Below are 24,563 nucleotides of genomic sequence, written 5' to 3'. Positions count from 1 at the left end.
CGCTTGGACTAGCCATTAGCCCATCGACACAGTCACAGTTAAACCAATGACGAATGGCTCTTTGAGGGGAGACAGGTCTTGATGAGCCCTTTGTTTCGAYTGACGTCATCACGTAGGGATAATTCAGTCATGTTGGCTGTACCATGTGTTTCATCAAGCGGAACCCCCCCACTTTCCCCTTGAACTGCTGTACTCCACCCCTCTACCTGTTTTCCTGGAAAAAGCAGAGAAAGTACGATTGTCTTCGTTGAGGTAAATTAAACATATCACGAGTAAAAAAAAAGAAAAAAGAAAAAATTGAACAAGAAACAGCTCTTTACTGTCCGCAGTTCTTATCGTTTGTTGCAAGGAGTGGTTCAAAAGATTCAGATCGCTCGTAAAAAGCTATTTACAGGTAAGTAATTCACGTTTTTCACAAAATCCCACTTCACAGGATCTGAACTCTCCCTTTAAGGAATGCGACGTCCTAAAAATATAGTTTCCAGTCTCATTAATGAACAAACAGGATGGAGTGGAACACACAAAAAGACCGTTGGTGCCCCTCTAATCAATAAGCAATTTGCGTTCGGTACACACCTAAATAAATGCGTGCACATGCACACGAACAAGAGCGCACTCATGAATATGCCTGTTGAGGGGCAATGCTGTGCTAATGAGGGTAAGCTGGACTACATAAAGATTGAAAGGACTCAGTGAAGTCAAGCTCACTAAACTAAAACTGACCGCTTTAATGAGAGCAAAGTAAATGTGGCGCGGGCAGCAAAATGGGCCTTATTTAAGGGTCTAACTTGTACTGAAAACCTTTGAATTGGTCGGAAGCCTGTAATGTTTTCATAGTAATCTTTACGCGGATAYATGAGGGGTCAAACATTCGATGTAATCCCCCAATCAATCCTCCACTCTGCTCCCCCTTCATACCTATATCCTCTTTTCTTCTCCCCCCTTTCGCCTCAATTAGTCTCCTTTGCACTCTGCTCCACTGATCCCTCTATAAACTGATTTTAGTCTTATTCTTTTACCCCTCCTTCCCTCCCTCTCCGGTTCTCTCGCCTCATGACTCACGGAGGATAACTTTCAGCGTCACAATCAGTCATAAAACACGGGTAAATATAGATTGGAAGCCTTTAAGACGAAGTACGTGTGAGTGAGCACACACACTGCAGACACACCTCAGGGAGGAGTCCTTTTTTTTCCTTCTTTCCCAGCCGAGTGGTGATGTAGCTCAATTTAGATTGGGTGCATGTAGTAATTTACCTGCCTGGAAGCACGTCGTCTAAGCTGGCAGGACTTCAATCCAAGATGTACTCATTATCCTACATTTCCCTTCAGCGCTCTGTTACCGTTACACCTGATCTCTTCCAAGGTCAATGTTGAACTCGAGTTCTTTTTTTCTCTCTTTGCTTTTATATTTCTCGCCACATTGCTCAGTTTGAAAGAGAGACAGAGAACATGTCTGGATTCGAGCGGCGCTTATAATAATACCCTTGAATTGAACATTGTGACTTGTGTCGCATAATCACACAAGTTAGCATGCAGACATAACACAACCAAGGCCATGAGAGTGAACAAAMACAGCAAAGAGAGCTGAGGAAAATAACAAGTTAACAAAAAAAAAATCAAATAACTGACAATGCAAAAAGGATATTAAAATCCAGCTGAAGGACATGTTACAGTTAATTATATTTCCTTCTGTCAGGTTTGGTGTGTTTAAAGGGAATATAAACATCAGAGGTAAATGATGAAGAAAAAAACAGAGTCAAAGTGATTCTGGTTGTTGGTAACGTGCCTGTATTCTATGCAATGTGATATCTATAAATTTATAAGTGAAAATGAGACAAGCTACGTTTTCATTTCTTCAGAAGAAACAGCTCTGAGTCTGAAGATTCTGCAGGTTGCCATTTTGTTTGAACACGTTGCTGCGGATAGGAAAAGCTTGGAGTCAATTGCAGTGAAGGTTGTTTAAAGATGTATCCTCAAAACATTCATTCACTTGTTATTTTTTATAACTGAACATGACAATTTATAATTTCCCCCTCAGACTTTTGAAAAGAACATAATTCTGAGGCTGCTTTCTTTGTGTCCAACTAAATCAAAACAAATGACAAAAATTAAAAATCAGGATAAAGATCATATTTGGTGAACACCGTGGGTTGAGTCTCTTTTTCAGATACAATAAACCGTTAAGGAAGAGGTAGGTAGATAAGATCTAAAAAAATGGTTACTGATAGCAAAACCAAAGGTGCTTAAGGAAATCAAATAAATGAACAGGTGTGGAGAGTTCGTTCCACTTTGACCTGCTGTCAACGGAGAGCGGAGCGCAAACCCRGCTGAACTAGAAAATTAACAAGACAAAATCAGAGCTACTGTAATAAAACAGAACTCATAAAAACATTTCTCATAAAAACTGTTTTATTTTCTTTATTCATGTTGGCAAACCCTCTATCTTTGAAAGGACAGGCAAGCTTTGGATCTGAAATGGTGATTATCAGAACTAATGACTGCCATTTTCAACAGAATACATAAACACATCTCTCAACTGATTAAACAAAGAAAAGTCAACATTTTACAGATGCATAGTGCTTTATATTTGCCATTTTGTGCTAAATGGAATAATGAGTTCTAATTGTGCGTTCACACCGAACGCGATTTCAGCATCAGGAGCCTCAGGTTTACATGCAAAGTCTATGGTGGACGCGCTTCAAGCAACGTCGGGAAGTTCTGCGGCGCCTCAAGCGCGATTAGAGCAGCGCGATTTGAACGATTTGAACGATCTGAGCGTTCGACGCGCTGAGGCGCAAATCGCTGAAGTTAGAAAATCTGAACTTTTGCAGCTCGACGCGCCGCGTCAACCAATCAGAGAGACTCCACTGTGTGACGTAGCRACATATTTCCTGACGGGACAGTTTACTGAATGATGTCCACTGACCTGAAACAGACAGAGCGGAGCTCTTTAGCTGAAATGAGTGCCTGCAGTCGGTGTCCTGACAGGAGATATCTGCACCAATGTGTGGCAGCAGCTCATCAGACTGGAAAAATAGTCCTGAAAGCGAGCTGTGAGCCTCTACTCTGAATTATCTGGTGAATTAATTATGAATTAATTATCTGATGAACGTGACATGCTCTTGCTCTCTGTAAATAAAGCAAAGCCACTTCCTCGTCCAACATTAAACAGAGCCCGACAGAGGAGGGAGGGGCGGGGAGGCTGTTGCCGTGCAGCGCTTCAAGAGCTGACCTGCGTCTGACCTCAAAGTGCACAAGCTTCAAACTTCAGCGTTGGCTGCGATTTTGAAGCTGAAATCGCGTTCGGTGTGAACGCACCATAACGGTTTAAACATCAGGTGCAGATTCCTCTTTTCCCAGGTTTCCCAGGCAAGTCCAACTGTGAGGAGACCCTGGGGGAAGACCCAGGACATGATAGAAACTGATTGAGCGCWAAGCTGGTTTACTAACTGTGGACTGCAACCACCAAATAAGCAAAATAGCTGGCGCATTCCATTGTGTTTGGTGTCATGAAACTGCAAAATATTATGATCATCGGAACGCTCAAAAAACAAAAAGAAAACAGGAGGATATGCAAACGTAATCATTTAACACTTCGGAGTTATTCATCAAAACTGAAACTGACTGTTGTTGCTGTTTTTGCATCCGTACATAGCACATGTGAAAGGCAGGTCAAGGAGCGTCACACACACCACATCCACTGATAGCACATGCCATTTGTTTTTAGTTTGCCCAGCAATTTAGCGCTCGTTATTTGGAATCTTAGTGAATTGGCCCTTTCAAGTTTCATGTTTGGAGCTGAAAGAAGAAACTAGCAAAGAATTTCTTGTGAATGSAATTTTGTAACAGTTTCTGTGTAAATTATCAGCTTCCAGAGATTTCACTAATGGGAAACCTGTGGGTGGTGATGAGTTGCAAAAGTTTTAAGTTATCACCTGAAGGCAAAGGTGGAGCAATATTGTGTTTGCTCATCTTCTTTATTGTGTACCTGTGCTGTAAGCAAAATATCTCATGAACCAATAAATAGATTCTAATAAAACATTTAGAATGTAATTATCTACAATCAATTAACTTTTGGAATTAAGCCATTTCTAAACGGCCACCACCACTGATCCATCTTTGCCCTACACATACGTTTCTATATCTTAGTACAATTTACAGACACTGGGCTAAACTGTGGTGTTTTAGTAGCTGACAGTCATCCTCAACATGTACTCCAAAAACTCTGGCATGAAAATTGGCAGACAATAAGCCAGATTTTTAGACATTTAAAAAAAAAAATGCTACACTATCAATGCTTTTTCAGCCATTTTCCTCTAAGTCAGTCAGGGAAAAAGAAAACTTACATCTTTATAAAATACTCTATGAGACCAGAATACATATATACAATTACCACAAACTGAAATATCCAAAACACAAAAATAGAAGYAACTTCTTTTACTTTTTTAAGACACCAGGATCAAATAAATTGGCAAGATCCTACTTACTAATTTCAGTCTTTGGATCTGTCCTTGTTGTAGATGTGTGTTGTGATTATCCCCGACAYGTAAAGAGCTTTGTAATAGCTTGTCCACACCACAGCAACATTAGGAACAAGTGGTAATGACAGGACGCCATACTGTGTGTGCTCTTGTCGGCTGCTGAGCAAATAAAAAGCACTTGAATGCACCGCAGAAACCAAGTCCAGCTGGCTCGGACGTGTGATCTACTCGTGCACAGGTCCAGAGCAGAAGGCAACAGTAACGTGAACATGAATATGGAGAACAGGAGGGTAGTATAGATGAAAAATAAAACTATTTAAAGCTGGYCTTTCATGAACCACAGTTGGTCTGCAATTTACTCAGTTCCCAACCCACCCACCTATGAAAAATTGAGTTTCTTGGATAAACAATTCTGAATAAATATAGTGTTTGTTTTGTTCCATCTAACCTTATACCAATTAAATATAGTAAACTGGCTAAAATAAACACTGATCAACAAAACGACTGAAGAGGTTTTCACAGGTTTTCTGACAGTTGATTGTCAATGGATGGGTTTAAGTCCCTTCAGGGGCTTCATAGTAAGCTGAAGGTTGGCTGTTGGAAACATCTGGATGAACATCTGGTCCTCTGGTCTCTGGCTGTCAGACCATGTCAAGGCAGTTTTCAGCTGATTTAGTGGGAAAGATAACTCTTCTTCATACAAGACTCAAAAATGTCATGGCTACCAATGAAATCCAAACGTATATTTGTAATGAGTTGTCATCTTTCTGTGGATGAACTTAGAACAACTGTGGTGTTGAATGTCTCACATTTTCCAGCAGTTGACTGTGTCCATCTCAACCATCTGTGATTTAATCAGAATTTTATTTTATTTATTTTTTTTACAAATTTACCAGACAGGCCATGCAACATTCTGGCCTCACGGTAAATCACAGATTAGACGTTTTTTGACATTCTTTGGGGTGTTTTACCCAGGGGAGGTGGGCCCCACAATTATTTACAGGGATTATATGGTGTGCATTATATTAAGGTATGCACGTAAAGAGCATGAGTGAGGGAGAGCAGGGCTTTTGCACACAGGCATTACCACCAAGCAGTAGCTAATCCAGCAGGAAACAGCAAGCACTGGAGCTAAGTGGGGCGAAAATTTCCAAACAAATGCATCCTAAGATTCCAAAACCTCCACTTAATCTGCGATCAAAGGGGTTGGATTTGGTGTTGGGGGTTGCAGATAGGCACCTGCTGAAACTGCTTTGTGTTCAACAGTTTTTGGAATAAAGGCTGCCAGTTTTATATATGAAGTTTACCTTGGAACAAAATGTGTCCACGGTACAAGCAACTGCAAGAAAGGAAGCGAGTCACAAGTGTCAAGGAAGTATTGAATTAAAGGCGGAATCATATTTCCAGAAGCCTAATTCCAGTTAAACGGTTTGAATGAAGAGTCTTCCTGGTCTCATATGCAAATATGCCGTCAAACTGGAGGTTTTTATCTTGCTAATCAGATTTACAGGAAGATGTGAGTGTACCTACCGATATGGTGTCATTTGCCACTTTAAAAGGTGCACTTCATGCCAGACGGACAGTGCACTACAACAAGAATATCACAAACGAAGGGATATTCTGGTCTGGATCAGTGTTTAGGAACCATCAATATAAACTAACATGAGAATGAGTTTTCCAAAATAATACAAATGTTCATGTTCATCTATCTCCACAGTTCCTCCTGGAAAGCTAGTATTAAGGTAAGGGCAAGTTCTGGTCTGCTTACTCGTAAAACATGCTTGCAGAACTTCAGAAAGGAGACAGCCTAATCAGATAATAAATAATAATAATGTGCTATTGTCATCAATGCATGGTCTGCACTCAGCGACACATACGCTAATAAATAGACCAATTGCTCCATAGTCCGAAACGTGGCTCAACAGACTCACGAGACCACAGTGAGATGCATACTAAAAGCCAGAGTGGGTGACATTGAATCTTACCCCAAAACACTGGCTAAGGCTAATGCTAAGTACTGAAATACTGTGATTCACGTCAGTGGTAATGACACCAGTCAATCAGAGGTGACTCAAAGTAATGTTGCTTCAGTGTGTAACTTTGCAAAGACTCCGCCTTCATAGTTTTTTTTGCTCCCCTCCCCAACCTGACTAGCGATGACATGTTTAGTTGCATGTTGTCAACAACGTGGACTACGTAGCTAACTGAAGTGATTTTTGGGGAAAACCTGGTCTAGGCTTATACTGCTGGAGGACAAACTTATGGGATAAATCTTGTGCCAGCAGGAACTGAATTTGAATTGCTCAGATTGAATCTRAATGTRCAWATTTTGAAGTTGAATGCATTGGTTTGAAAATGAATTTTACTAAATTGAAACAGAAATTAAAGTTTTGTATCTGAATTAATTTGCTTTGAAACTGTATTTTGGTTTATTAAAAATTCAGTTTGACTACTTTCACTTTCATTTCCATGATTCAGATTTTTGTCACACATCCTGGTCCTTGAGAAAGCCAGCCAGAGTAATCAAACACAGATCCACAGATTTATGTTTCACTTTGGTGAAGTTTCCCTTCTGTAATGTAACAGAGTTGATGCAATCCACTGTAAAAGTGACAAAAACAGACAGTTATTTTATTGCAGTGGTTAATTTTATCTACAGTATATGTAGAAAAAGTTACATTTACGTCACATCATGGATCACATATTGATCAGATGCTGCTGCTGTCTGATCCATGATGTGATGTAAACGTAACATTATCTATAGGTAAGATTAATCACTACAATTACTGTCTGTTTTTGTCACTTTTACAGTGGATTGCATCAACTCTGTTACATTACAGAAGGGAAACTTCACCAAAGTGAAACATRAATCTGTGGATCTGTGTTTGATTACTCTGGCTGGCTTTCTCAAGGACCAGGACGTATAAAGGGCTCGACACACGGGGAGCGACAAACTACAGCGATTAAAGGGCTCGACACACGGGGAGCGACAAACTACAGCGATTAACGGCTGTCATCGCAGGGTGAAACCCGACACACGGGACGCGATAGCGATCGCAGTGTTGCGAATCGCGCTCTCAGGTCGCTTGTCTTCACAAAATTTGATTGGTTCTTGATTCTGAAGGCGGGTGTGCATTACGGACGTGTAAACTAAACAAATCTTGCGATGCTAATGATATTGAAAAACAAACACACATCAAGATACAGTTTTATGAGGAAAAACTTACCATAAACTTCACCCTGGTTCCAACAAATTCCCACAAAGCTTTTTATAATCACTTGTTGAAAGTGTTAGCTAACAGCAGTGTGTAGCATACTCTCCTCTCATTGGTCAAATGAAACCCTCGCTGATTGGTTGTACGCTAAGTAACAGCGACAAAAGTTGAACATTTTTCAAACGCGAAATTTCACATGCACTATTTTCGCCGTTGCTTAGCTGGAGGAGGGCAAGCGATTGTCGCCTCACCGTACAGGCTCCGTAGGAAATGAATGGAGAGCGAGCGACGTCGCCTCCCGTGTGTCGAGCCCTTAAAACAAAAATCTGAACTATGGAACTGAAAGTGAAAGTAGACAAACTGAATTTTTAAATTAGCAAAATATAGTTTCAAAGCAAATTAATTCAAATTCAAAACTTTAAATTCATTTTCAAATCATTCAATTTAGTTTCAATTTAGTAAATTTTATTTTCAAACCAATGTATTCATTTTCAAATTATGCACATTCATATTCAATTCGAGCAATTCAAATTCAATTCCTGCTGGCACAAGATTTATCCCATACAAACTGACGTTTCCTCACTCTACTTGTCTTTAGTCACTCTCCTTTTACACGTTTGTTTATTATTTCTATCAATACCATGTTTTCTTTCTCTCTTTTCCAGAGGAAAATACACCTGGAACAGTCCTGTGTTTTTCTGGGTCTCTTTCCTGTCTTCCAGCTGGTTGAGGCAGATGGCCGCCTGTCCCGAGTCTGGTTCTGCTGGACGATTCTTCCTGTTAAAAAGGAGTTTTTCCTTTCCACTGTTGCCAAATGCGCTTGMTCAGGATGGTGAGCAAAGTGTGACAAAGTGATTCAACACAATCTGCTGGCATCCTTAGATAGATTTTGTTTGTAAAGCGCCCTATGTTGTGACTTGGCGCAACTTAAAACTGAATTGCAGCCAAGTGCATCACAGTTGCCCCCAGTGAGTCAGGTGAGATCGTCCGAACAACCTCAACAAACTCAAAAGTTTAACCATTTTTTAAACTGGTGTTTTTCCTGCAGATTTTGAGAATTACAATAAATTTCTGCACACTTTGTCAAAGTGCGTGTTTATTCATATGGCTGAGTGTTTTTCTGTCACGAGAAGCGTGCAACCCCCCCACCATCGTATTCTCGTGTTTCGCGTTACATTGCAGAGGCCAAAGGTGTGTTTGTGTGAAAATAACACATTGCTTCACAAAACCATAAAATGGTAGTCTACTTAAAATCACATGGAAACACATTCACAACACAGCAAACTTTTCCTTATTTTATATAAAAAACAATATGATTTGAAAATAAATATGCTTTACTGTTTTACATATACACAGAAAACAAAACAAAAAAAACATGTTAATAGTGGAGAAGAGACAACAAGAACTAATAAACAGAGGCTCTAAGACTGATGGTGGACAGAATGAAAATTTGTTATCCAAATGTATAAATTCTGGTGGTGTTACAGTGGTGAATACTGGGCTGCTAGCAGTAGTTTCATATAATTTGCATCGTGCACGTCCAACAAAACACAGGCTTTCTAATGCGTTTAAATACTTAAATACAATTGACTTACATCTACAAAGATGTGCATGTAGCAAAGGCAGGTGAACATGGTTCATTCATACACATTTATACTGCAGACACACACAAAGTTAAAACCCAACACGCCCCACCCTCAGATGACAGGAGTTGAAATGGAGATGTCACCTGTACGTCAGTACAAATGATCAATTTAGGGAATGTTAGCAAATCATGTTTAACTTATTATTTCATAGAAAAGCACAGAGAGCCTTGGTGCTGAAAGCAGCCATCAGTGACCTTACACGAGGGAATAAAAGACAGCTACTAGTTCATAACACAGCATACATAAATAGACCAAATTAAAAATGTGTAGAAGACTGAATACTGTAAAATACTCTATAACATTATAAATTACCAAGAATGGATGATGGCATAAAGGGATATTTAAGTATATACAAGTTCAGAGAAATCGTATAATAGATAGATCTTGATAACTACTTTGACATTTTTTTCCCTCTTCTCCAAAAGAAAAGAAAAAAAATAATTTAAAAAGCACTTGAAAGATTTATCAGTACAATACGTGAGGCACAGTTTCTCAAATGGAATCAAAACTACAGTATAGGATATTTTCAGTGGTTTTCTTGTAGGACATAGCAAAACGTTAAATGCTATACGGACGACCGGTATCCCTTTAGAAGTATATGGCACCACCAACTCCAGAGTCCCCTCTGATCGCATCCGTGTCTTTCAAGTCCACGACAGTTCGGAAATGTCCTCAGAGGGAAGGAAGTGAATCGAGCAGAGACAGATTTCCATCGGCTGTCTGTCCCGTTTGTCTTGCCGTTTGCTCCGAAACGCACTGAGCGGACGTCGGCCAGCAAATAGTCCATCGGTCATTTTCTTGAAAGAAGAGCACGCCCATGTCTTCATTCGGTCTCGCCCGCTGTCATAGCATTTAAATATATCTAGAGGTTTTGCTTGTTATGACTGACACACAACCACAGTAGACTCGTATCCAGTGAAGAAATTGCATACAATGAATCGACAATAAGACTACACCTGCATCACAAGCCGGTTAGAAATGCAAAACCACAAGGCGGCTAGTTCATTTTTAGTCAAATGATGGGTTTAGTTATTCATTTCTGTAGCAGCATAACAAATATGTACTCGTTTTTTTCTCTCTCTTATATTATGGTCTATGTACACACAGATATACAGCGGGAGGAAACTCCAGTCCTTCTTTGTTCTTTGTCAGTCCCAGGGGAATGCTTTCCACAGAAAAGAGCTTACGGTTCAAAGGTCAAAGTGCTGTGCTGTGAAATATCTTTAGAATATTCCTTCATCTTGTACATCTGGTGCTGCCACCTCTCTCATCTTCTTGGCTTGTCACATCTGAACAATAAGAAAAGACACAAGATGAAAAAAGATTAACAAGAAATCTGATTGGCAGTAAGGTACCTAAACTCTGACAGGTATATTATATTAAACCTCGAGTTCTTTTGGTATTTACTGTATAGCAACTCAGATCCTGGAGGCTTGAATTTAGCTCAACACAATGTAGTGACTCATAAAGTATTAATTTATTACTGAAAATTGTACCCAGAGATAAACTGGGAAAGTACAGTACATTTAAAAAAAACTACAGCAAGTACAGAAGAGTAAGAAAATAAGCAGCCAGTGTTTGTCAACCACATGGTGTCTTTCTAAAAATGGACGTAATTCACAAAATGAACATTTTGAGACTAGCAGTTTATATAATTAAGTTATAAAGGAATACATTTACCATATCAACAAGCCAATTACATGTTTTAGTTGTTGTTTGTTCCTTAAGGGCTTGGTGCTTTCCAGCTAAAAATAAAGCGTAGATTTTTTGAAAAACTTTCTGCTAGGTTGTGAACAGTTAAAAAAATGAATCAATGCAAAGAGCARAAAAACACTGAAGTTGCGAAAGACTCAGTGTCGAAAGTTGATTCTTTGTGGAGTTTTTTCTACAAGCAGCACCTTTAACACTATTAAYAAATAATAAAATAATACAAAACATTCAATTTATGTATACAGCGCCAGTTCACAATAAAAGTTATCTCAGGGCACATTATRAAACCAAAAAATGATTACAAAAAAACCTATGCGGTTAAAGAATTTCATTTTACTGCTCCCACGTAAAGCATCCTAACTCATTATTTTAATGTTAGTTTTTTTAGGCAGCTTATGTTTGAGTTGTTTAAAACAGTAGGCTTGTACAGATGGTGAAGGAAACAGGTGTGGAGAAGAAGATGACATGCAGTGAAACAGTGAAATGCTGCGTTGCACTGCTCAGTCTGACCCCTTGTTTTCACCAGATGCAGCTGCAACRCGTTCCCTGTTCTGTTCCCTGTCCCTGGGTTTTGTCACACAAATGGTCAAGTTTTCAGATCCAAACCTCATCAACGAGAAACGAATGGGACAAAATGGAAAGAAAGACATACAAACACCGTCAAAAAGTCTGTCCCTAAATCAGTGCAACCCATTAACCAACATTTAAGCTAGTTGAGAGAATTTCAAACAAAAACAATGGGAGATTTAGCCACTGATAARCACACGACATATGACACTAAGTGATTTATTTGTTTTAAATAAAAGGAAATGCTAGACAGGACAAGTTGCGGAATTTACCTTGAGGAGTTTTGGGAGTAGAAGGCAAGTGGCAAGTTATTTGATTTCCTAAAACACACAGATTATGATGTTTAGCTCGACTTAATCGGACTTGTGCAGTCTAGCCAATGATATGGTCTACTTCTGAAGCTCTCCTCTGGTGTCAAATTAAACTGCAACAAGACTGGGACAAAAACCAAACTGGCAGCCAGAAAAAACAACAACAAAAAAACCCAAAAACAAACAAAAAAGATTTAAAAAAAAAAGGTGCAATGGCGTCCAATGGAAACAAGGGGTAACAAGCCAACTACGGTAGCCGCTACCAAGCTGCAACCCAGCTGAATGTTCAGTTAGTTGTGTTATAAGAAATGCCATCTAAATGTTCTATCTTGAGTTTGGGCTCCAGCGGTCACACGCTTACTTGCAGGTCTTCTCGTTGAGCTCTAGCTGGCGATCTTTACAGTATTCAACTGTGTGTTTGCAGGAGCACCGGCAGGTTGCTGGATCCTGCACAAACAAACGCTTTCTCCGCTCTGTGCAGTTATCACAACATGGCTCACAGACACTAGACAGACAGATGGACAGAGATGGGGAGGAAAGAGAGAGAGAGGCAGATTATAACAGGGTACTATCATCTCCTATGATGGGTCACCCCTAAGGTTTTTTTTAATCCACTTCCGGGTCATCCTGTGTGTTATACTTGGAAAGTATTGCACACAGGTAGCCCCAGAGCAGACAAATTTAGAATCACCCAGCCCCTCATCCCTTTCACWTCAATCGCACCACTCAACAGACAACTTGGGTTAGACGTGCAGTGAGCAAAACTCCAGACGACTTCATGCAACACAGAATGACACAAAATGGCTCCGAGCTAGCACATCGCCGACAGCACACTCCTCCCAAAACGGTCAAACCCTGACAAAGAAAACTCGGGGGTCTGTTTGGTGTAACGTTAAGAACAATTTCATTTTATTGAGAGAAAACTAAAGGCTGCATTTTCCACAGAGAAGACATGAGATTCAAACAAACAGAAGCCGAAAGTGGTCTAAATTACACTTCATTACAAGAATTAAGGCTCAGATAAACCACTGGCTTCACATTATACAATTTACAAAATGCACATACAGACAGAACATGTTCACAGTTTGTGCACTGGAGAAACAATGAGGTCACTTTTATATTAGTTTTTGAATTAAATATAAGTTATTTTCATGGTTTCAGACACAAAAGTAGGCAAACATCCAAACAAAAAAAAAAAACAGTACTTGGAAAAATATATTTTAAAAAAGAGAAAGCAATAGATAGCAATCACTCATATCTTCACATTACATGAAAAAAAGGTACCGGCATTTGGCACAGAGCAACAAAAACAACTTTTTAAAAAGATGTAAAAGAACAAAGAGAAGCACGGAGACGGGTATGAGACACAGCAAAGCAGCACAGACTCAACACTGAAGACAGGACCATGATTACAGTCTTGGCGATCCCAGCACAGATAACAGATAAAATGAGCCGGTCTCTAAAGCCATGCTGGTGGATCTGGGATCTGTTGCAGTACAAGATTCGGGTTTTARCAAACAGCTGATCTCAGATCTGATCATCGCAGCTTCTATTAACGAGTCTATCAATCAGTCTAACTATTGAACAAAGTGTTTAGATTTGGTGATTCTCAACCCAATCATTGGTCCAGTCTCAGACACATTCTTTCAAACGTTCTCAGGTTAGATGATCATTGTTTTTTAAAAAAGTTGATCATTTTCCTTGTAAGGTGTTTCACACTTTAAAAAAGGTTACATTAGTATCCATTCCTGGCCAACTTTCATGATTTTTTTTGTCTTTCAATTTGTAAAGCATGGCTGATGAGACAATGTTAGGACAATACACGTAAGCGACATGCCAATTGATATGGCTGACGGGTGAATTAAAATGGTACAAATTAAAAAAGGCAAAAGAGCTCCTCCCAAATTAGCTTAATTATGAGAAGCGCAACACTCAGGTGCAGGTAGGTGGAGAAGGCGGAGCTGACATACGCATCGTGAATTGTTTTGTCGCGGTTTTTCTTTCGCTTTTTCTTTTGGCCTTTGCCCTTGCCTTTCCCAGGTGGTCTGCAAGAGAAAGAGGACAACAAGGCAGAGAGATGCCTGAGAGACTGACGTAAACGATGAACTGATACGTTAACATCTTGAACTGATGATTGCTGAAGGAAACGTGTGATGATGATCAATCAGAATGTATGATAATGGTAATTTAGCAATCAGGACAAGTTGTCGGTCAAAACAGACTCAATTCGATTTTTCTATAGTCCGAACTCTAAGAGAATCAACTTTTCAGGTTATGAAAAAAGCATCAGGCCTCTCCCGGTGCTTTCCATGACCTTATTTTGAGGGAAAAAAAGGAGAAAGAAGAAACACCCCGATTGATCCACATCCCACAGTTTGATCTGTGAGAAAAAGATATTTCATTGTCCAACCTGGTTTCAAAAGACTTTTTTTTTTTTTTTTTACAAAAAGCTTGTCCAAAACCAGCACAATGACTCTGCAAAGAGTGAAACCAATTAACAGTGCGAGGGCTTGTCGTGGGCGGAAATTTCCCGGATGAATTGAGGACAAAAGGCTTGGACTTCACCAAAACGGCATCTTTCAACATATCTGGGTCAACTCTTTAGAGCTGATTCAAACTTGCTTCAGAAGAGCACAATGACAACAAACAGAAGTGTGCTTATGTGGCGTATACAAAGGGCTGGATGTATAAACAATGTGTGGGCAAAATATGTGTGCTTCTTTACTGGACAGGCTGGTAACTGTAAGATGCCCAGTGAGAATGGGCTCAAATTTAAGGGTATATAAGTCACATTTAAAAATCTTTATGTCCTCTTTCTGCTTAATTGTACTTGGACTCATCTAATGACGTGTGATGTTTTTCCCCTTTAATATGTAAATGATTTATTAGAGTCTATACATCCATTCATGGGTCATGAGTGGAATGTAACTCTGGCTTATTTATGTGCACACAACTTCACGGTGATGAGGATTTATACAACAGGACCGTACACATGTGCTGCTTCAAAAAAAAAATGACAAAAAGATTGCTTGTGAACTCACATATTTTAGATTAGAATCTACACAAGTTTCACACACCTGGCCCCTGGTATTAGACTAAACTTTAGTCATGTTTAAAAGAACAAGAGTCAAAAAACRTTATTTTTAGGTGCATTTACAGCACATCGGTCCATTTTTTATTGGGAGGGTTAAGTTTAAGCCAATAATAACCAAGTTTCTACAAGAAGCTGTGGTAAAGAAATGGTGGTAATATAATTATCTTACGAGGTAAGCGTTCCACAAATGTTTTAGGTTTTATGATATCCTCTCTTCTAATGTTTTTTATAATGTAAAGTTTTTGCATTAGGTTTGGTGCACAGCTTCATATTTCGATGTTGAAGTTTGAAATATTGAAAGTTCCTTTCATTAAACCTTATTTTTCTAAATATTTGATAACTTGCCTCTCCTTCCACCTGTTCACCATAAGCTCAAAGCCAATAAGGTACGACACAGAAAGCATATGTTATAGAGACAAGATCATTGTGGCGGTATTATCGAAAAAAAAAAATTTAAGCGATAATTCTGAATTTCAGAATAGGAGATCAGTGGAAAGGTTATGAACAAATAGTCCTTTGAACAATGTCAATTTGAAGAGTTTAATTTTTACTGGATTAATGAACTGATGGCTAATCTGAAAAGTGGATTGCTGCCACCTTAAGCTCCAGTTTCAAAACTGGCACAGTTTGTAATGCCAACACAATTTTTTCAAAATCTTTACACTGCTGTCAAATTCACATTACACAGCTGTTTTATACAGAATTCAATTTTTTGTTTGTTTTTGGAAGCTCAATTAGCTGCAGTTAGCTAGTTGATGCACTTCCAGCAGAGCTTTCATAATATTTCTGCCAGAATAAATGTTATGCAAAACTGAAGACAGTGTAAAGGTTTAGATAAACAGCTATACTTTATTTTGAGACGGGAGTTTTTTAAAAGTGACACCAATCCACTAGGCCCTTGGCCTGGACTAGCCATTAGCTCGTCAATCCTGTTAGAAATACTTMTACAAACAAAGACTATTCAAACCAAAGAGCTATCTTTATCGCAACAAAATTTTGTGTTTTTAACCTTCCCACAGAGAAGTTCCACTTTAAACAATATGAGTTCTCACTTTTGAAGCCATGCTAGCCGTTATGTGAAAACTGGCCTAAGTCCTTTGGCTCTTTCAGCTAAATTATAGCGTCAGCATGTTGACGTTTAGCRTTGCTAGCATTTAGCTTAGTGTGTTAGCATTCTAACAGCTGCAAATTAACAAGACTTGGAGGAGTAACTGAAGCTGGTTGGAGTGTTATTTAATCATTAATCAAACCAATATGGACTTGATTCATTACTTTGCTTGTTCTGCAGGACTTAAATGTGTTCCAGTTTTCATGGGCCAAGATAACCCKGACTAGTTCTTGTTACATAAAACCCAAAATCCACCAGCAGGATTAATCCTCTGGGGTCCACAAAGGTTTAAAAACAAAAAGTAGAAAACCTTTAGCTTGGAAAAAAAGCAGCCGACAACATAGCCATCCCAAAACCCAAATGTGCTAACGTGTTAAAAATATTGTTTTACTTTTTCCAAGGAAACCCTTTGTAGCCAAACATGATAGCATAACGAGAGCAGAAGTCAGAAATGGTGCCAATGGGTACAAAACGACATATAAAACTCCAACGGGTCAACGCAACAGGATGTCTGTCAATGTAAAGGCTTCCTCTTCTAAACGACACAGGAGGTCAGGTCCAATTTCTCTGTGGACTTTGACAGTTAACTGGTTTCACAACCTCAGTGGGATGAGTCACCCTGACAAACTTGAAAACCTCTTGAAGAGGTTCACAGCCAGTGATAAGGCTAACGTGAACATACGACGCCTTCAGAAACAAGTTGAATGACCCCGAGGACCATTACTTTGGAGAAGCACGCCACTAAAGCCAGACTTGTAAACAGTCAAGACAAGGTTAAAGAGAAGGTCTCAAAGCCGAGTCTTATCTATATGACGGACGACCTGACATAAAACCAAAAATGTGACCGACAAAAACTGCACGATGAAAAAAATAGTAACGACAACTCGGAGGATTAAAGGTCTTTAATGACCTTTAGAACACTGACTCGTGATGCATGGGATAGGAGGCTCACTTAGCTACGACCAAACACTAACAGGTCTTCAAAAACACTTATTTATAACAGAGAAGCAAAGGTAACAGATGATGAGTGGGATGTAAAATAAAAAAGGTAACAGAGGAATGGAACAATGAAAAGAGCAGAAAAATGTGTACAGTCAGAAAAATGGCTTCATCAAGTCAGTCATTCACCTGATGATTTATTTGGCATTCCTTGTGTTCATTATCTGAGCACAACATGCTAATTCATGCTATTCATGAGATGATTACATGTAGTTTATTAAATTAGATTATAAATAGTTACGGATTTGTAAAAAAAAAAAAAAAACAAGAAAATTTTTTAATAAATTAGTGAGAAATTAACAAACAATTAGGTGTTTTACAGTCAATTTTCACAAAGGCTGAGAGTTGCAGACGACTGAGAGCGAGCTTGTGTACAAAGCAACGTCAAATCTCAAGTCGCTCATTGTCCCCCATCCCTCAATATTCCCTCAATATTCCCCAAACTCCATGCAGAAAGAGCTGCGGTACTCACTTTTCTTTTACTTCTGTCTTTGACCTGAAAGGCAACAAAAAGAAGAAGACATTAGTACACAGCATGTCGATTGTTCACTTGTTAACAGATACGCGTTGAGACCATTAGAGACCGATTTTCAGCATGGGGTGACTCACTTTAATCTCCTCCGATCATGTTACATCACTTTGATCGGTGTCATTTACACGGAACTTGGGTTAAAAACTGGCTTTTATATGCCCGGCTTAGTAAAAGAAACAGAGGAAATAATGTTGGAGGTGATTGGGGGGACGCAGAGGGGTGGGTTTGTCTGTGGAACCACACTCTCACACAAAACACGTCCACAATGGAGGGCTGAAAGTTTTGTTTCACTTCTCGTTCATGTGACGGCTTCTGGCGATAAGAAGATGTGGAGCAATAAATCTGCTGGCATGCTCTGAGGGCAGCAGTTTGCCAATAACGTTAGGAAACAGTAAGTTTTGTTTTTTTAAAGATGGTTGTGGATTTATGGCCAAGTTTCTGTTTCACAGGCTGGAGCAACAAATCCACATATAAAACTATAGAAACCATGAAGCTAGAAATGCATGCTCATCATCTAAAAGGAGACTTTCTGGATCTGTCATCAAGGCTGATTCTTTTATCAGTTTCGCAGTTTTAAGCAGTTTTCTTCAAGCAAACATTTTGTCCACTTAGTGTCATGAAACTCCGCAAAGTGGAGAATGAGTTACAACCCTGGTAAACAGATCAAGAATCTGTAACAAATAAAACTTTCTGCTTGCCAAAGACTGGCTCAGTCAACCAAAAAAAAAAAAAAAAAAAAAAAAAAAAACTGATCTATTATAAAGGATAGCACATAAAAGTAAGTAATACAGAGGTGATTTTCTGCTTAAGTAAAATCCTTGTTTTTGTAGTGGAAAATGTTTGATATTTTTATTAAGTGGGTTTATTTTATTGTGCCCTTGTGAGTTCTAAAGTGATGCAGTATTAGTAAAGTGCTGGCACTAGAAATGAAACAGGATGTTGTTTTAGAATTAGACTTTAAATGAATTAAGTAGATTTTATTTTACATAAATTTAAGCTAACAAATTGAATAAACTAATTAACGTCTATAAAACTAAACGGTGACAGATAGGGGGCAGCTTGTTTTGTAGATTTCTCTAAAGTTGGAGGTTTGATAAACTGCCAGAGTGCTTCCCTAAGAGAGACGTTTAAGGTTGAGCAAGTTACGCAAATAAGAGACGTAAGTGAGGATTGAGTGACTCCGTTCTGCCCTCGGTCAGCGCTGTCGTCCCTGCTGTTTGTTTTCTTTCGAGATGATCCATTAAAATGGGAGGACAGTGAACATCCCCACTGAGCCACTGCGTCAAAGCTCAAATCCCTGCAAACACGAAGGGTCTGAGTATGAGAAAAAAAATCTAAACTAATTTGTGTAACAACACGAGCTCAAGGACGAGTGACGGATCTGGTGATGATTACTTTGACTTGATTGTTGTTTCGCTTTTAGTCACCTTCCTTACTTCTACTGTCAGGTAATTGACAGAAAAAATGCTTTTCTTAAATCAAATAAATTAGAAAAGTACAGTAACCTGTTTTTGTTTTCAGCTTATTCCATTTGGCGATGTCGAGGTGGTGTCTTAAACTTCAACCATAAATGTGTCAAATCGTGAAAACAAAAAATGCTCAAGTTCGTAACTTTTTGTTACATTGCATCTGTCAGTCAAGAAATACGCAGTGTCATTCAAACATACTAGATGATAAAGTGACGACTTTGTCCTTTAAAAGCTACTAAACTAAAACATAAAATGTCAATAACCGTTAACGTCATAAAACGGAAATATTTCGGCTCAAGTGAAAGCCTCGATTAGAAGAATCAGGGATAATTTCTGACCATATTGATGAGCTAATCTGAGCGAGGTAAAAACCAGTTCTCGAGAACGCTCATTTATATCTGTTGCTGTAAAAAACTTATGTAGAACTCACTGTTTTTTCGCGACTGCAAACAGAGGCGGCAGCAGCTAGCTGTAGCACTATCAGTGCACTTCCAGCAGCGAAAAAAAACCTGTCAAAATAACCATATAATGCTAATTTAATGGTGATGTAAATATATAATTTGTCCCCATTTGCTGGCTACAGAGCCTAAAGTTCTAGGAAGAACCTCTACATGCAACAGAACCGCATTGATGCCGTGGCATGATGTAAAATTCGAAAACACGGCGTTATATGTTTGAACCTGCTCCGGACTCTCTTTTCAAAAGAATCAGCCGACTGGAAGGAACGGAGATAAGATACTGTGGGATTTGTATCTAGCGAATGTGTCAGGGGCGAGCTGAATACAATAAGTTCACATGGTGTGTTTGGCCACGGTTCTGCCCGGCTACACAATGGAGCAGTGATTTGGCTTTCAGTGGTGTGTTTGTTTGTGTTTCAGGTTTCTTACCTACACTCACATGCACTGTGCTCTGTAAAACTCATGAAAATGTTATTTTGTTGCCTTTGGAGCTTTATTCTTTTAATCTGTAAAACAAACAAACAGAGAGGGAGAGAGAAAGATTTTAGTAAGTTGCAGATGTACAAGTAAAAAAACATGTTGCTAAAAAGTAGAAAGCAAAAGCTCGATAAAAATTCAGAATTTACTTAAAGCAATAGCATTTCTACGTTTATCAAATGTGAATTAACTGGGAGCTCCTGATTGGCTGAAAATCTCTAAAAGGGAAAAGGATCGTATCAAAAACAAGACATTTAAGATGCTTAACACCAACTTTCTGGCTATGATTTGTTGACATGTTTAAATCCAGTTGAAGAAATGAGATCTGGACCAAAAAAAGATTTTCTTTGCTTAGGTTGACTCAAAATAAAGACTAAAATCTCATAAATTTACCAGTTAAAGGATTCAAAAACATAAATGCAGAGTCTGATAAAGGGCATTTGCAAAAATAGAAATGGAAGACCAGCTTGATAGTCTGATTAGCCTTTTAAACTATGTGCACTTGAACGCATCACAGGGGCTTTTTAAATGCCAAGCCCCATCAGGGTTCTCAGCTTAGGTGGACTTGTGCCCCTTGGAGTGACATTTAAACCATTTATATAACCCGACAGCTCACAAAAGCCTCCCGATCCAGCTGAACTTTGAATAAAAACCCTGCGATGCAAAGTTTTACCTCCATTGTAACGTTATAGGTGACCGTCGGCGTGCACTGCAACATCTCGTCGACGCAGCAGCCGGCGCAGCGCTTCAACACCACGCAGGACGGGATAAAGATGTGTTCCACCTCCTCCGGGTACTCCTGTAGGATATCCACCAGCACCTCCCGCGGCTGACACAAACTCTTGTTGTACACCTCCATCAAAGGGATCGCTGTGGGGACACAAAGGGAGCCGATTTATACAACCGGCATGTCGGTTCTGGGGAAGCGACACAACACACCTCAGTGGCAATTTGAATCGAACGCTGGCAGGCGCACAGCGGCCTGAAAGGGTGAAGTGGGAACACTCTGCGGACGTGCACACACACGTTTTAATTCCTACTGTTACACTCCACGGCACTCAGTTTACACAAGCAAACGCAGATCAGCCTACTTTTACCAACACTTACATAATTTGCCATTAACGAGTTATTAAACTCATCCACGGGGACCCCCGCCCTCCCCGTCACAAAACTTCAGCGTCATATTCATTTTTTATAGCTCACTTGTCTGAGTTTTCACCTTCAGTCTACTCCCCCTCCTGCTTGTCTCTGCAGGAGTCTGGCTCTTGAGAAAGATATTAGCACATGGACTGACAACACCACTGAAACATCACTGAAGACATCCTCATCATCATCAGGCCCAGCCTGATGGCCTTCTGGGATGCCAAAACCAAACACACTGAACTCCAGCTCAGGATTGATCAAATTCATTTTGGGCAATTGTGCAAGAGAAAGAAAAGTAAAGAGCAAGTGAGGTGAAAGGAGAGGGTGACATTTTGTTCTGCGAAAAGAAAAAAACACAAGTGGTGACCAAAACATTTCCTCGGATTAACCTTTGACGCTTTTAGGGGCGAACACAAATCTCTCCAGTARGGGTTTGGACTTGGACTCAAACTGGGATTTTTTTTGGTAGCACTATGGCTCAGTGGTTCGCACTATTTCCTCACAGGAAACAGGTCCTGGGGGTTCGATTCTCCAGTTCGGACCCAGTATCTTTTGATATGGCGTTTGCCTATTTTCTGTGTGGGTTTTCTCCGGGTACACTTTTTTYCCCAAACCTTACATGTTTGGTTGCCTTCAGGCCCCGGCTTCCCTTACAAAAGAGATCTGTGATCTCAACGGGATTAAATTTAAATAGATACTTGGTAAGTGGAAAGAAAAAGGGAAAGCAGAGCAAATAGTTAATTTTCTATAAGCAAAAATTGTAGTTTGACAGTTTGAAATGCAAACTAAAGCACTTATTTTACTTTATACGGCAATTTTTGTTGCCTGTTTTTCCGCTCAAGGTCTCAACAAGCTGGTGCCCATCTCCAGCGATCACTGGGCGAAGACCATTTTCACTCAGAGTGACAATTTGAGGAACCAATTAACCCCAACATGCAGGTTTTTGGTCTGTGGTGGATAGAAGACACAAACTCAACAATGAAAATACTGGAACTGGGTTCAAACCAGTGAGATCTTTACCCTCTGTGCCAGTTGTTGGTTAAACTGGTCAATAATCTATTTTTGTCTTACTTCACAAATGTATTTTATATTAATCTACACAGGTAGAAATATAGGTAATGCTATAAATATACATATTTTCAGCTGATTTGTTTTGATTGACTATACTATCCCCCTTTGACCTACAGGATGACAATACACACTTCTCCACCAGGGGGCGGTGATTTCCTTTTAATGTCGAGGTGAAATTTCAAACCAAGAGACTCAGTGTGTTTGGCTGCAAGCCAAGCTGGGAGCCCAGCAAAAACTATTCCCACGGTGCCCTGTGGGACACCTACCGTCATGTGGACCTCTTTCTGCTTCCTTCGGTATGTGGGCACTCTGTAAGAGAAAAGAAATAAAACAAGAGCTGCTGTTAGGAACAGTTGATTGTGTAAGAAGTCAGAAAATTTCAAACAAAACAAAACTGCCCTTCACTTATCCAAATTGTGCAAAAGTTTAGATGTGCAATTTGACATTTCTCTCCCTTCACCACCATCCAAACAAGATCCCTGCTTCCACATTAGAACTAGAGAACCCATCACTTTCTGTGCCATCACTCCCTTCATTAAAGCTGTATAACTGTTATACAGACCACTAAAACTAAATAAGAGTGGGTGGCTTTATTTGGGCAAAGGCAAGTCGTGCCAGACGGGCTGATCCTCAGCTCTGCCTCATCAACTACGTGGCAAAAACTTYCCCCARACTTTGGAGCCGCGTGCGTTTTTAAAGCATTTCTTTCACTACCATTAACACCATTAGGAATGTCAGCCTGTCACCACAGCGGAGAGGCCAACTCTCCCATTTAAGCGGCCCCCACCACACACACACACACACACACGCACGCACCCTTTTCTCTACCCCCCGCCCCCCTTTTGTCACACAGAAGCGCGCGCAGCTCGCGCAACACCTCGCCAGTATTGCATGAGACCTGCTTCCGTTGAACCGGTGCTGCGTGGAGACCCATCCCGTGAGCGCGCGCTGCGCAAATATTTGGCACGCACTCCCAATTAAAACAAATTCTCTGGATGTGTGCGTCATGACGTAATGACTCACATGCGAGCGTTGGGCACATGTGTCACCATGTTTTCCCTACTGAGCTCCTCCTGCTACTTTGAACTAAAATAAATAGCTTTTTCCCCCCCCCACTTAAAATGCATTTTTTGGGGAGAAACAAGGGGGGGTTTAAAGGGTGGGAAGCCAAGTTGCTGGAGGAACAGAACACGACACAACACCGGCATGTACTGCTGAATGAGCCCCGATGAAACACTTTTTTTTTTTGCTAAGAAGGAAAAGATTGGTTTATTTGTAGGCTCCGCCCACTTCTGGTGGCGTGAGAGGGTCCAACCTTCTGGGCTGAGACCCCCCCCTCCCTCCTACGCCCTACCTCCGTAAAACACCATATTGTATTAATAATGGCACCGATGAGCGCTTCAATCAGCTGTCAGCGTTTCAAACAAACGTTTTTATTCGATTTAGATGTGTGAGAATAAAAAAAAGAGGCAGCCTAAACCAAAGCTGGGAAGTTTTTTTTTTCTCTTAAAGTGGCAGAGTTGTGGAGGAGGAGGGGGGGAATTATCTTTAAAAGTCCAATCAAGTCCCGGGAAACAGCAGCCACCTCTTGGAACGGTGCGTTACCTTGAAAACCTTTGCTCAAAGCGCTGCCACCACCGCTCCATTAATGATTATTTTCAGGCTCAAACAGCCACTTGAAAACGAACCAGCATGTGTTCAGGTTCATGAAAAATGTTCAAACTGGAAGTTCAAGTTGAGAAGAAGAAAAAAAAAATTGGAAGCAAAGAGTGGTGAACCTGCTCACATGTCCTGACCCATGCAGAATGGAGCCACTGCGCCTTTAACGCGTAATAATATCTCCAAGGCCTGCACAGTCCGCGTCAAACTTCACAACATTAGTTCTCTTAAAGTGCTTTAAACAGTTACTTGATTTGGAGCAAAAGAAAAAAAACGAAACACAACAAAACGCACCACTTGTGAGCGGAAGGCTTTGCGGCGTGACGCTTGTTCCCTGTGCGTAAAAGCTACTAAAAGGAAATAAAAAAAGCTACCAAAACATCTGATCTGAACGGTGACCTAGAAGGAGAGAGACAAGGACAAGCTGCACATTAATGACCACAAATGAAGGTCAATGGATCTGTTTTGTTTTGTTTTCTTTCCTTCCCACCTCCCCCTTTTAGTTTTGCTCCCAGTAACACACTCACCTTGACAGCTGACAGCGTCAAAAATAGTAGAGTCAAACTGTCAATAAAGTTCATGATGTTGGAAATCCAGTCCAAAAAATAATAATAAATGAATTC

At 39.9% G+C, this 24,563-nt stretch overlaps 1 protein-coding gene and 1 long non-coding RNA gene across 5 annotated transcripts in view; one reads left to right on the top strand and one right to left on the bottom strand.

Annotated features, from left to right (window-relative positions):
- LOC106520045 (uncharacterized) overlaps nt 1-9,654 on the top strand; it is a 39,781-nt gene extending 30,127 nt beyond the window's left edge. The window contains exon 2 of the long non-coding RNA XR_001310503.1: nt 8,362-9,654. This is a non-coding gene — a long non-coding RNA (uncharacterized LOC106520045). The remainder of the gene's footprint in view (nt 1-8,361) is intronic.
- Nucleotides 9,655-9,783: 129 nt separating this feature from the next.
- vegfab (vascular endothelial growth factor Ab) lies at nt 9,784-24,563 on the bottom strand. 4 transcript variants are annotated; one of them, XM_014011957.1, is made up of 9 exons: nt 24,468-24,563; nt 22,548-22,590; nt 20,741-20,937; nt 20,020-20,096; nt 17,604-17,627; nt 13,901-13,975; nt 12,292-12,435; nt 11,892-11,939; nt 9,784-10,631 (listed from the first exon to the last, which is right to left on the bottom strand). In XM_014011957.1, the coding sequence occupies exons 1-9, from the start codon at nt 24,519-24,521 to the stop codon at nt 10,610-10,612; spliced, it is 684 nt and encodes a 227-aa protein (XP_013867411.1). In that variant the 5' UTR covers nt 24,522-24,563; the 3' UTR covers nt 9,784-10,609. The 4 variants fall into 4 exon arrangements, with proteins under 4 accessions (XP_013867411.1, XP_013867414.1, XP_013867412.1 ...); XM_014011960.1 differs by lacking the exon at nt 24,468-24,563 and adding an exon at nt 22,680-23,099; XM_014011958.1 differs by lacking the exon at nt 11,892-11,939.

This window comes from Austrofundulus limnaeus, unplaced genomic scaffold (assembly GCF_001266775.1).
Source record: "Austrofundulus limnaeus strain Quisiro unplaced genomic scaffold, Austrofundulus_limnaeus-1.0 Scaffold86, whole genome shotgun sequence".
In the NCBI taxonomy this organism is placed as follows: Eukaryota; Metazoa; Chordata; class Actinopteri; order Cyprinodontiformes; family Rivulidae; genus Austrofundulus; species Austrofundulus limnaeus.
Note: the sequence above shows the minus strand (reverse complement) of the source record. Positions and strands in the feature narration are given on the sequence as shown.

What these genes read in the sequence shown, in the direction of transcription:
- vegfab (XM_014011957.1), bottom strand. Translation starts at nt 24,521, where the DNA reads ATGAACTTTATTGACAGTTTGACTCTACTATTTTTGACGCTGTCAGCT. An exon ending in AGAAAGAGGTCCACATGACG is followed by an intron (nt 20,938 to 22,547) that starts GTAGGTGTCCCA and finishes GTGTCCCCACAG; the next exon opens with CGATCCCTTTGATGGAGGTG. An exon ending in CTCAACGAGAAGACCTGCAA is followed by an intron (nt 11,940 to 12,291) that starts GTAAGCGTGTGA and finishes TGTGTGTTTTAG; the next exon opens with GAAATCAAATAACTTGCCAC.